Source organism: Gopherus flavomarginatus, chromosome 25, assembly GCF_025201925.1.
Source record: "Gopherus flavomarginatus isolate rGopFla2 chromosome 25, rGopFla2.mat.asm, whole genome shotgun sequence".
NCBI lineage: Eukaryota > Metazoa > Chordata > Testudines > Testudinidae > Gopherus > Gopherus flavomarginatus.
Genome location: NC_066641.1, coordinates 659,962 through 673,138, shown reverse-complemented (window position 1 = coordinate 673,138; position 13,177 = coordinate 659,962). Strand labels below are relative to the sequence as shown.

Here is a 13,177-nt window from a genome sequence, read left to right as displayed (position 1 = left end):
TTGGCAGCGACAGGCTGACTAGCAGCTGGTTCTGCCTCTTGTATGAATGTGTCTGCACTGTGGAAGGACCCTGGATATGAAAGCAGTTTTAGAGTTCTCTCTCCACCCTTGGTGTGTGGCTCCATATTCAATAAAGGGTTCCGCCCTTTTATTTTAAACACTTTCTTTTTTGCCAAAACAGTTTGATTTTCTCAACATTTCTTGGTTTTGGAAAAAAATATTCATTTATCGTTTCTGGATTCCACCTCCAGCTTTTGATGTTTGTGGCTAATTTTGATTCGTCATTGGCTTAATCACATGGTGCAAAATTTTCCAAGGATGGTGGATAGTCCTGGATGTTGATTGGCTTAGGAGTGGGGCTGTGAAAGGCAGCCAATCCTGGACGTTGATTGGCTGAGGAGAAGGGCTCTGAATGGTGGCGAGGAGTCACTCAGATTGTTTACTTGGGCACATTTTGACAGCAGAGAGAAGGCACACAAGTATTTACCTTCATCGTTGATGTAAGAATCCCGGTCAAAAGTCCCATTACTCAACCCAGTTGTGTTGCCATAGAGAGTTGAGTTAGCGAATGTGTCGTTGTCCATTCCAAAGAAGTCCTCTTGCAAAGTGTCATTTATAGGGGGTGGCCACCTGACGCATTTTTGCCGAAGGTTCCCCATGAACAACTGAAGGCCAACCAGTGCAAAAACACTCAGACAGAAGACAGTGAGAATCATGACGTCAGAGAGCTTTTTCACGGACTGTATCAAAGCTCCAACAATTGTCTTCAGCCCTGAGGAGGGAGACATTATTATTGGTGTAGTTATTAATTTGTTAATCATCGATAATGTTCTAATGTTGGTATGGAGCGCATGCATCCCATAAGAGTTGCCCACTGCCCTAACTCCAGACCAACCTGGATTTCAGTGTAAGGCAAGACCCCTTCCCATAAAAATTCACCTGCCCGTGGTGCAATGCTATTATCCAAAGGGTTGAAAATAAAGCGGGGTGAAATTTTTCTGCCAACACATTTTTTTCTGGGACAAAGTGCAGATTTGGCAACACCAAAGTGTTTTGCAAATTGTTTCAGATAAAACCTGCCCCAAAAATTAAAAAAATGAAACATTTCATTTCAACATTTTTAAAATGAAATGTTTCAGTTTTTCAGTTCAAAACTTTTTGTTTACAAATTTCCATAGGTTTATATAACAAACATTTAAAACATTTTAAAATGGTCAAAATCAAAACATTTAAATTGTGTTAAAACAAAAAATCAGAAATGATTTTTTTGACTATTCAGTTCACCAAAAAATTCAAAAAATGTCATTTTCTATTAGTCCTAAAATGTTTTTCTCTTGAGTTTTTGGAATTGCCAGTGAACTGAAAAATCTCTTATTCACAGAGCTCTATCAGTTCTTTCCTGACCCCACCAGACACCAGCACATGCCCTGACACATTAATTATGCCGTGTAATGAGGCCTGCTGCCCCTGAGGTTTTGAATCACTCTGTGCCCAGAAATGGTCCTTTTGATGTGCTAGATCACACAAAAGAACAGGTTTCAGAGTGGTAGCCATTTTAGTCGGTGTCAGCAATAACAACGAGGAGTCCTTGTGCCACCTTAGAGACTAACAAATTTATTTGAGCATAAGCTTTGGTGGGCTAAAACCCACTTCATCAGCTGCATGGAGTGGAAAATAAAGTAGGAAGATAGATATACACAGCAGATGAAAAGATGGGAGTTTCCTTACCAAGTGGGGAGTCAGTTCTAACAAGATAATTCAATTAAAGTGGGCAAACTGGACAGTCTCTAAGCAAAAGAATAAATGGACACAAATCAGACGTCAAGAACTAGAACATTCCAAAGCCAGTCGGAGACACTTCAGCCTCCCTGGACACTCAATAACAGACGTAAGTGACAATTCTTCAACAAAAAAACTTCAAAAACAGACTCCAATGAGAAACTGCAGAACTGGAATTAATTTGCAAACAGGACACCAACAAATTAGGCCTGAATAAAGACTCAGAGTGGATGGGTCACTACAAAAACTAAAAACTAATTTCCCCATGCTAATTTCCCCCTATTATTACTCACACCTTCTCGTCAACTGTTTGATATGGACCACCCTGATTACCACTACTAAAGTAATTTTCCTCCTTTTGATAAGAGCCCTCTTTAATTGAATTGTCTCATTAGAACTGACCCCCCACTTGGTAAGGAAACTCTCATCTTTTCATGTACTGTGTATATATATCTTCTTACTGTATTTTCTGCTCCATGCATCTGATGAAGTGGGTTTTAGCCCACAAAAGCTTATGCCCTAATAAATTTGTTAGTCTCTAAGGTGCCACGAGTACTCCTTGTTGTTTTTACAAAAGAACAGGTTTCACAGAGACATTTAAATGGATACTATGGAAACATCCCTAGACTGGCCCTAAAATCTTTCCATCACAGAAGCCGTTACTATTTTCCCTTGATGGTTTCTAACTCCCTTTCATTGTGTGTTTTTCCTCTCATTTGAAATTTGCCAAATAAATCACAGTTAGGTTAAAATGAACAGGAGGAGGTTCCGTGCTGTTGCACCCGGGATGAATTATTTGCTAACCCTGATCTCAGGGCAAAGAATTCTGCTGCGTCCAAAGGAGTGCCTCTCTTCCTGTAACCAGTGGGAGAACTTTGAGCTCTGCCAAGCTCTTCCACTCTGCTCTGAACCCTTTGAGCCAGAGAAGTCTTTCTGCTTCTAAGTACAGGCGATGGAGTGACAGTTTGCATTGGAGCTAGGTTACCTCATCTTTTGCTCTGAAAGCACAATGGTAGCTTTCTGTCTCAAGTGGGAGAAGGCTATTGAACAGACCCTGAGAGGCCCTTGGGATGTGAAGATATTTATTCCCCTCGTGTGACGCCCAAATTAGTGATAGGACCAAGCCTCAGAATTCATCTCTGGAGCCCAAAACAGTCCCCAAGCACAGGAGTGCTCAGATCTGCCACTTGCATTGGACCCATTTCATGTCCAAATATATATTGGAGATCAGTTTGTCCCAGTCACCGTGCCAATATTTCCACCTGTTGAGGTAAAACTCCGATTCTCTAAGGACATGTGTACATGGGGAAACTGACTGGAACAACAAGAGGAGAATAAACCACTCCAGAATAACTGCCGGTGTGGTGGAGACTCTAGACCAGATAAAGAGATCACATGCCAGATTAATTACTCTGCTTGGGAAGTACATTGATTATCCTGGAATAAAAGTGACTTTCATTGCCTCCGCAGATCCCTCACCAGCAAGCCAGCTGGCCCTGCCGTTGGCCTTGGCACTCATTCAAAGCTGTTAGCTATTGGGGGAGTGGGCACATGCCCATTTGACTCCTACACTGTGCGACTGAGGGAAGATGCAAACCCCAATAATCCTATCCCTGTGCCTGGGGCTTAGGGGAGTCATTGTTTGGTTTTGCTTTTAATCCTTTGTCTGGTAGGGAGTTCATAGGGGGATCCCCCATATTATTGTATTTTGGCTGAGGAAGGACTAATCCTGTGAGTAAAACAAGCAGGCTATAGCTGGCATTGGGTCCCCTCTGCCTTGGCAGGTGGTGAAAGAAGACAGGGCACAAGACTTCTTGTCCTGATGAAATATCCCCAGAGCGTCTTCGACTTGGCCACTGCTATGATGCCAGGACACTCTCCTGGGTCTTTGCCTGAGGAATGTTAGGATCCATTGGACAAGGTTGGCAGCCACCTTTGCCAGCCACCCTGCTTGCCCAAAGGGTTCTGCACTGTGCCAGCGAGGTAGCCTCCCCCATTGAACCTGAGCTCTTGGTGTGCAAAGCATAGAGCTATGTGTGCTCAGGGTGAGAGCCCAACATCTGGCTCATACTTGGGCACATAGCCAGGTAGTTTGAATTTACATATAACCCAGCGCCATCTAGAAGCTGGGATAAGGTGACCATCAGGAGTCCCAGACTGCATATATTTGCAAAAGTGGCCTCTAAGGGTACGTTTACACTGCAATTAGACACCCACGGCTAGCCCGTGCCAGCTGACTCAGGCTCGCGGGGCTCAGGCTAGGGGGCTGTTTAATTATGATGTTGATGTTTGGGCTCAGGCTGGAGCCTGGGCTCTAAGACACTACGAGATAGTAGGGTCCCAGAGCTTGGGCTGCAACCTGAGCCCAAATGTCTACACTGCAATTAAACAGCCCCTGAGCCCTGTGAGCCCGAGTCAGCTGGCACAGGCCAGCCGTGGGTCTCTAATTGCACTGCAGACATACCCAACACTGCCAGCCAAATGGTGGGACTAGAATTACATGCTTATCTGTTTGTGCTCGCAGCTACACACTTTCCCTTTCCTAGCTTTCTGCCTGCTCCTAATTTTGGAGGCCAGGTTGAGACCTAGCTAAAATCAAGGCCAAGATGACTAAGCACAACTCTGCACTCAATTAGGGTCATGATTATGCATGTCACAAACCTGTCCCCCCACTCCCCAAACATGGAGATTAGCTTGAGGTCCTTCCCATAATTAAGTCCTTATAGTTCAGTCATTTTGGACTTATCTGAGTGCAGTAAAAATGCTAAATCCTGCTTCTCTTGTTCAAATGAGTTGACCATACTTAGTTGGGTAAGAACAGAAAAACATCATCACATAAGAAGGGCCATACTGGGTCAGGCCAATGGCTCAGCTAGGCCATCCTGTCTCTAACAGAGGCCAATGCCAGATGCTTCAGAGGAAATGAACAGAACAGGGCAATTTATCAAGTGATTCATCCCCTGTCACCTACTCCCAGCTTCTGGCAGTCAGAAGTTTAGGGACAACCAGAGCATGGGGTTCTGCTCATGACCATTTTGTCTAAGAGCCATGGATGGACATATCCTCCATGAACTGACATTTTTTAAACTCAGTTATACTTTGGGCCTTCACAATATCTCCTGGCAAGGAGTTACACAGGTTGGTTTTGTATTAGTAGGATTTTATTTTTGTATTTTGTATTAATCTAGAATGAAGGATAAAGAATAAGATCATAATGTTGCAGATATTAAATGTATTGGTGTAGGATTTGACCACATCCTGGCAGCCACCCTTTTTGAGTAGCAGAAAGGAATGGCCTAAGGGGTCATTGGTAGAGATGCATCAGCCAGAATTTTTTTGTGTTTGGACTTCAAGGCAGAAACAGATCTTTGAGGGCCACCATTTTGGTGTTGTAGGTTTAGCATTTTAAAATAAGAAAAAGAATGTGGTGATTGTTTTTCTTTTGCATTGCAATTTGATGTTCCTGTTCAAAATGTTCTGTGTAAATTAATTCTGTTTTGTGTGTGAATGAGGAACGAGTGTTAAGAGATACGTGTGAAGGCCATCGCTGAACCAGATGTTCTAGGGAGGAACTGGAGATAGACGCAAGGGCACCAGGAGGCTGCAACACGCCCCTGTTGAAATGCCAGAGGAGGGCAGATTGACGACTCTAAAGATGAGACAGGAATCTATTAGTGGGGACAAGATAGCGCTGATCAAAACCAGCCTGGGAGAACTCCCTGAGAGACTTAATAAAAGAATAAGATAAAGAATGAAAAGGACAATTTAAGAAAACAAGCACTCGTCAAACAACAATTGATTACAGCATGACAGTGCAAAACTCATTCATTCCAATGAAGGAAAATCACTATATAAACAGAGTGCCTTGCCATGAAATTTTGGGTTCATCCTGCCAAGACTTCCCTGGAGCATCATGTCGCCACCGACAGAATCAGGCTCTTACCTACCCGTGATCAGCATAGCTGGCCACTAGATTGATCCGGACTCTGGACTGGTAACTATAACATTGACTGGCGGGGCAGTGTTTGTGTGTGGTGTGTGATTGAAGGCATATGCTAATAGTTGTATCTTCAATGAACGCGGCATGTTGCCTTCTCCCCTGAAAAAGTTCCCATGTGCTTCTTATAAGCAGAACATTTTTGGTGGAGAATGTGTTGTGTGAAGTAGTACTTCCTTTTGTTTTTTTTAAAACCTGCTGCCTGCTAATTTCATTGGGTGACCCTTGGTCCTTGTGCTGTGTCAGAAGGTAAATGACAGTTCCCTATTCCCTTTCTACAACCCAGTCATGATTTTATAGACCTCAATCATATCCCCCCCTAGTCAGCTCTTTTCCAAGCAGAACAGTCCCAGTCTTATTAATCTCTCCTCATGAATAGCCCCACTGAATGAATGGGACTCACTCACGTGTGTAAAAATCAGCAGGATTTGACCCTAAAGGCTACATCTACACTTGGAGCTAGGTGTGTGATTCCTAGCTCATGCAGACACTCTTGTGCTAGATCTTATCATGCTAATGTGCTAAAAATAGTAGTGTAGCCACACTAGCACAGTCAACGGCAAGTGGTGGCCTAGCTTAGCTACCGCCAATAAGCGCCTACGGGGTCCAGACAGGTTTGTGCACTGGGCAGCTAGCCTATGCCACCGCTCACCACTGCCTGTGCCAGCGCAGCTACTCTACTATTTTTAGCCCAATGAGAGTGAATGCGAGTATGTCTACATGAGCTGGGAACACACCTGAGCTCCAAGTATAGACAGTCAAAGTCTGAAACGTATTCCTCTTTTTAAAAGACACAAAATAATGCAAAACAATTAAATGCATTTCTCTCAAAGTTTTTCCAAGGCAAAAAAATTACTTTGGGACATGGAAATTGTCAGCTCAAAAGGACGTTTTTTTGCAAAGTTATGCACAAGCAAAAGCAGGGTCTTATAACTGGGCTGGCAATGCTGCTGGAGCTTTTAGCACTACCACTGCCATAATGCCCCCAACTCAAAGAAAAATGCCTTTGCCTCTCAACAGGCAAGGGGCCATTTTCTCCACTATCCTCCAACCTGTATAGTCAGTTATGCCAGTGACAGTGAGTGCAAAGAGGGTATAAAACAGTGTCACACAGGAACAGGAGCGTTCCACACTCACTTTGCACTGGTGGGACAATCCAAGGTGCAGGGCAAAAATCTGCAAGCTGGCCGGTTTTTCAAGTTAAAGCTTAAACTGTGGAAAGGAACGGAGATGGTTTGGAAGGCAAATGCTCCTTGACCTACCTGGAATCACGGTGATTGTTTTCAGTGCACGGAGGACACGAAATGTTCGTAGAGCTGAGACATTTCCCAAATCCACAAACTCTGTGGTGTAACTGGGGGAGGAGAGGAGAAAGGAGGATTCAGAAGGATTGCTCTGCTGCGGCAGCTGAAGGTGCAGAGTGTTTTCACAGCACTCTAGGTCATGGTCACTTTCAGAGACAAAAGCAGTAGAGCTGCCAACCTGCAGCGTTACCACCGAGGGAGCCTACAGGCTGTGTGCTGCTGTGAGTGCCTCAAGAGGACTCATTAGCTCTTCACAGCTACTTGCAAAGACTAAAGAGGGAAGGCCTGGAGCTGTGTTGCCTTGAGAAGGCTGGGGAAAGCTCCCAGGAGCAAGGTGCCTGTGGTTTTGTCTACACTGGGAAGTTTTACATCAGGTGAGCTATACTGATTGATTCCTGATGATGATGGGGCATGGGTCACTTGCTGGTGGATTCTCTGCAGTTTGAGGTCTTCAAACCACAATTTGAAGACTTCAATAACTCAGGCATAGGTTAGGGATTTGTTATAGAAGTGGATGGGTAGGGTTCTGTGGCCTGCTTTGTGCAGGGAGTCGGACTAGATGATCACATTGGTCCCTTCTGACCCTAGAATCTATGAATCTATGAATCTATGATGATAGCATCCTTGAGCTCCAGTCTTGGACATGGCCCCACTGCGCTAGGTGCTGTACAAACACAACACAGAGATGCCCCCTGCATTCCCTGGAGGTTTTTAAGAGCAGGTTCGACAAACACCTGTCAGGGATGGTCTAGATAATCTTTAGTCCTGCTTGAGTGCAGGGGGCTGGACTAGATGACCTCTCAAGGTCCCTTCCAATCCTATGATTCAATTAAATGCCTCATGCCCACATGCTGCACTGGTGTGGCTTACTCTGGTTTCAGGCCAAGGAAGATCAAGTCCCTTATTATATTGGTGCATAAGGTGGCCGCTCCACCTTCCCACAACATCGGACATTCCGGTACTTCTGGGAATGGTGTGACCCTGCCCCCGCTGGTGATAACTCTGCCCTTGCTGGCATGGTGGTGGGTGTGAGGTCATGCCACATGCGGAGGGGGCACCATCTTTCAGAGTGCGCCACCTCACCCCCACCAGTGTGACTTTGCACACACGGTGCATTCGAGGTCACCCTGCATTCCAGAGGTGCCATTTTTAAGAGTGGGATGGGGCACAGCAGTGTCCCCCATCTGATACGGGACAAAACCATGTCCAGTTTTGTCCAAGTATCGGGCGTGGCAAACCTCTCAAAAAGAGAGCCATCCAGTTTAATCCTGGACTAGTGGCCTACCTACTGTGCACTAGCCTGTGTGGACAAATCCTAGGATGTGGTAGTCACACTGTCATGAGGCCACTGTAGATGATGCCTTTGGGATCTGGGGTAGGGTTGCCAGGTGTCCGGTCTTCCACCGGAATGCCCGTTCGAAAAGGGACCCTGGTGACTCCAGTCAGCACTGCTGACTGGGCCATCAAAAATCTGGTCAGCAGTGCTGCAGGTCTAAGGCAGGCTCCCTACTTGCCCTGGCACCGCACTGTGCCCTGGAAGTGGCCAGGAGGTCCGGCTCCTAGGCGGGGGGGCCACGGGTTAGAGTTGCTGCCCCTGTCCCGAGCATCGGCTCCGTGGCCAGTGGGAGCTGGGGGGAGGGCAGTGCCTGCGGACAGGAGTAGCGCACAGAGCCTCCTGGCCCCCCCATCAAATTTGTTAAATTTAACATCTTCACTGCCCATCTGGAAGAGGAAGTAGCCAGAACATTAACTGGTCCCAGTGGATATAGAGGGGGTGTGGTGTGAACACTGGTGAGGACAGAGAAATAATAGGAAGAGAGTCACTGCAGAGAGACTAGAAATATGGGTAGGAAGTAGCACAGTTTGATTCTTTCTGGGCAAAGCGAGATAACAAGCCAGACCTGACTGAGAGGGACAGGCAAGGTGACCTGGGTGGGCCTTGTCTGCTTTGGAGATGTACTCCAATCCTGGCCATAGGGGGCCAACAACCAACACAAAACCCCAAGTATAGACAAGGAAAGTCATAATATACTTCAGTGAAGTTTAACCCTGCTTGGCACTGGAGTTAGCTCCACCAATGCAATCACAGCTCTCTTTGTCTACATGTGGGGTGTGGCTACTGCAGTGACTGGCCATCAAGTGCAGGAATTGGGGCATATTCCCAGTGTGGATGATACCAGCTCTAACATCTCTGGCAATTTTCCAGACATTTGTTTCCAATTCATCCTATACCAACAATGTTACAACTTGGTTAGCTAGGCTTCCTGCTTGTGCCATGTCCCTTGCTGAGTCTACTTACGCCATAATGATAACACTGAAATCCAGCCAGTTCCATGGGTCGCGCAGGAATGTAAATTGGTCAATGCAAAATCCTCTGGCTACTATCTTTATCATGGACTCAAAGGTGTATATCCCAGTGAAGGTGTATCTGAAAGCAGAAACAGTGACTTACAATAAGTAGACAAGACAAGCAGCTCAAAGGGAAAACTATCCAAGACACTTGCAAAAATGTTGTGTGTATGTGGGAAAAATGGGTCCTGAGACCTTCATGGGAAAGGGTTGGAAAATATGTCTTATCAATCATTTCCCATGGCTGCTGACAGCAGTTGAGCTCTGCTAGCATTAGCAAAATTGGGAGTCTTAATACAGATGGCCACTCACTACCAAAACTGCTTTCAGCACCATGAGCTGGATTTCCAAATGAGCTCAGCATGGTGAGGGCACACAGGGTCCAGAGTATTAGTGTCACTACTGGGGCCGCTGTGTGTTTTGAAAACTTCAGCCCCTGTTTAGGCACCTAAATGGGAGACTCTTTGGAAAATCTGGCACTGATAGTGGGTGCTTAGCCATGGTAATCTGGCCCCAAATTGTGGATGCTGAGCCCTCAAAAACCTGCTGCCTCCTAGAAGCCCTGTCTGTCCTGTAGCTGAGCCGCAGTGAGTAGTGGTGGGAGGCTGTTCAGGAATGTGCCTGTGGTTGCAAAGTCTAGAGCTGGACACAAACTTGGGTTCTGAGATCGTAAACATGGCAACAGCTCAGTCTGGTGGTCTCCAAACTACACATGCCCATTTCCCAAGGCCCCTCCACACCTTTCCCTCAAGCCCCTGTCTGATAAGCATGACAGATTTCTGTAAGGAGCAGCCACATAGTGAAGGGGGCCACCCTCTCCAGTGCCATCAGGAGGCCAAGCAGCGATGGGAGGAAACGGACTTACTCCACGTTCTTGGCCCACGGTGGCGGGTCGCTCATTGCCATGAACACACAGTTGGTCAAAATGGTGATCATGATAAACATGCTGAATAATTTACCACCAGGTCAAGGAAAATCTCTCTGGCGCATCACAGGCTCCCCTCCTCCCCTGAGTCCTTGCCAAGGCAGGGCGCAGCGGTAAGAGCACATGCAGCATTTCCCTCCACCCCAGCCCTGAAGTGCGGCTCCCAGAAAAGATGCCTGGCTCTTGTTATTCCTTTCAGAACGACGCAGAGATGGAGAAAGCTTAAACTATTCCACCAATGTCCCCTTTCGCTATGGTCACTTCTCTGCATCCAGCCACAGCCTGGAAACTGAGCACAGCACAGCCTGCGCTGAGCCCCAGTCCTTCCCTGCATCCCTCAGCCCTCCTCTCCCACCCCTTCCCCAACCTCTAGCCACTTTGCAAACAGGATCTTCCCTTTGGTCCCCCACCTCTCTCCCTAGCAACCTGCCCCCACCTATGTCTCCACTGGCCCAGAACCCTGCATGTCTCTGATTCTCCCCACTTCTGGGTACTGGGCCCTTCACACAGCTGAGACGAGCTCTCACCACAGGCACTAATGGGCCCCTTAAAGAGATGCTCAGGTTCAGCTACAGCTATTTGACTCGAAGCAGGAATGAATTCCTACTGCTGGGTTGCTTGGGAGGTCAGACTGGGTGATCATGGTGGTCCCTTCTGGCCTTAAAACTCTCTGACTCTCCTGGCCAGAGCAGCTGAACACTTCTCTGTTCATATTTGCGCTCCTTGCTGTCCTCACTGCCCTAACCTCCCTCGTCCGAGCTCCTCCTTCCCCTGACCCTTCAGCTCTTAGTACACGCTGCACCCCCTGGCAGCTGGACTCCCTCCTAGGCAAGGCCGGATTTATACTTTGTGTGCCCCTAGGCAGGGTCCCCATGCCGCTCACAGTGGCTGGGCAGCTGCGGGGGCCCTGGCTTCAAGTTCCCCTGCACCACTTGCAGGGGCTCAGAGCTCCAGGGTCCCCTGCCACCTGCTTCTCGCAGTTCCAAGCCCCCTGCCGACCGTGGTGACCAGGAGCTGTGGGGTGGCCACCTGTGGTGGCCGGGAGCTGAGGGGTGGCCCCCAGTGCTCGCAGCGGCTTGGAGCTCTAAGCCGCAACTTTTAGGCACCCCACCGCCCAGCGCCCCTCTGCCCACAGACCCCCCCCACTGCCAAACACCCTGAAACACACAAACCTCCTCCACTCCCCACTGCCCAACATCCCCACTGCCCACTGTCAAACTCACCACTGCCCACCCTCCTCCATCCCCTCACTGCCCAGAGCCCCCCCACAAGCCCCTCCAGAGACCCACTCTCCTGTGTCCTGCCAAGGGCCAGCTCCAGGCACCAGCTGAGCAAGCTCATGCTTGGGGTGGCAGATTCTATGCGGCGGCATTTGGCCCAAACCTAGGGCGCCACAGCCGCTTTTTTGCTGTTGTTGTTGGCTGCTCCGGCTGCCCTGTAGGGTTATTTGTTTTGTTTTCCCCTGCTTTGCCGGCCACACCGTTGTTTCTTCCCTCGCCCCCCACCCTTTGTTGCTCCAGCCACGCCGTGTTCCCCCCTGCCGCACCATGTTTCCCCCCTTTGTCTCTCCAGCCACTCCATTTTTGTGTTGTTCCCCCCCTGCTTTGCCGCTCCAGCTGCGCCGTGTTCTCCCCCGCCGCGCCGTGTTCCCCCCCACTTTGCCGCTCCAGCCGCGCCGTTTTTGTGTTGTTCCCCCCTCCCTTTGCTGCTCCAGCCGCGCCGTGTTCCCCCCCAGCTTTCCTGCTCCAGCCACACCATTTTTGTGTTGTTCCCCTACCCTTGCCGCTCCAGCCTCACCATGTTCCTCCCCCCGACCCGCTTTGCTACGGTGGCCCTGCCCCCCCCTTTTTTTTTTTTGCTTGGGGCAGCAAAAAAGCCAGAGCCGGCCCTGGTCCTGCCCCCTGGCCACATTCACTGGCCCTGCTGGGAGGTGACCGTGTCCACCAGGTTAAGCAAGGAGCGCTCTAGCAGGGTTATGTGGCGCCGTCTCCCCCTCAGCCAGCCCTGCCCCCTGCCAGGACCCGGGAGAGGCAAACATTGAATTTTTAGGCACCCTTAGAATGCCGGCGGCCCTAGGCACTGTGCCTAATGGGAAATCTGGCCTTGCTCCTAGAGCCCCTGAAGTCTGACTTTTGTCTTCCTCCCTACCCCTGCACCATCTCTGCTCCCCTTCCTGGCTGGGCCTCGTGGCCTGTTCCCCATCTCTCAGTGTCTCTGTGGCTTCTGATGCTCTCGGTCACTATCTCCTTCCTTGGCCTCTCCTGGTTCTCTTCCAATGCTCCTTTCACATCCCAGGCCTGGGCTCCCCCTAAAGCTTAGGTCTCTCCAGCTATGTCGCTCAGAGATATGAAATGTAGTTAAGCCATCCTAGATCCAAGTACAGACAACACTTGACTGATGGAAGAACTCTTCCTTCGCCCTAGCTACCACTTCTCAGGGAGGTGGATGAACTACAGTGACAGGCGAACCCCTCCCGTCGGCATAGTGTCCGTGCTACAGCACTATCACAGTATAGGGCAGCATTTCTAATATAGACATGCCCTTGGTATCTCCTTCCATTGTTCCTTGTCCTTTCCCCTCTGCCTATCTGCTGGCGACCCTCTCCCTGTTCCTTCTCCTTGCTTGGGTGACCTAATTCCCCCAGCTATCCCTCTGTAGCAGGGATTCCAAATCCATCTCTCCACCCAGCTCCTCCTCTTCTGTCCAGTCCTGCATCTGGAACCGACACCTCATTTTAGATGTCCCACCATCTGCTCACACTCACTCTTTGCAAACCTGAGCTCTGTATCTTCTCTCCTGGCTCCCTCCCACCACCTCCCTTCT

The 13,177-nt window shown here is 48.6% G+C and overlaps 1 protein-coding gene across 2 annotated transcripts in view; it reads right to left on the bottom strand.

Moving 5' to 3' along the window:
- The window catches only part of SCN4A (sodium voltage-gated channel alpha subunit 4), a 171,853-nt gene that overhangs the window by 86,964 nt on the left and 71,712 nt on the right, over positions 1-13,177 (bottom strand). For both annotated transcript variants that reach the window (XM_050935059.1, XM_050935058.1), the window contains exons 4-7: positions 10,295-10,384; positions 9,380-9,508; positions 7,039-7,130; positions 488-772 (exon numbers count right to left, since the gene is read on the bottom strand). In XM_050935059.1, the coding sequence (XP_050791016.1) occupies positions 488-772; positions 7,039-7,130; positions 9,380-9,508; positions 10,295-10,384 (596 nt within the window). The remainder of the gene's footprint in view (positions 1-487; positions 773-7,038; positions 7,131-9,379; positions 9,509-10,294; positions 10,385-13,177) is intronic.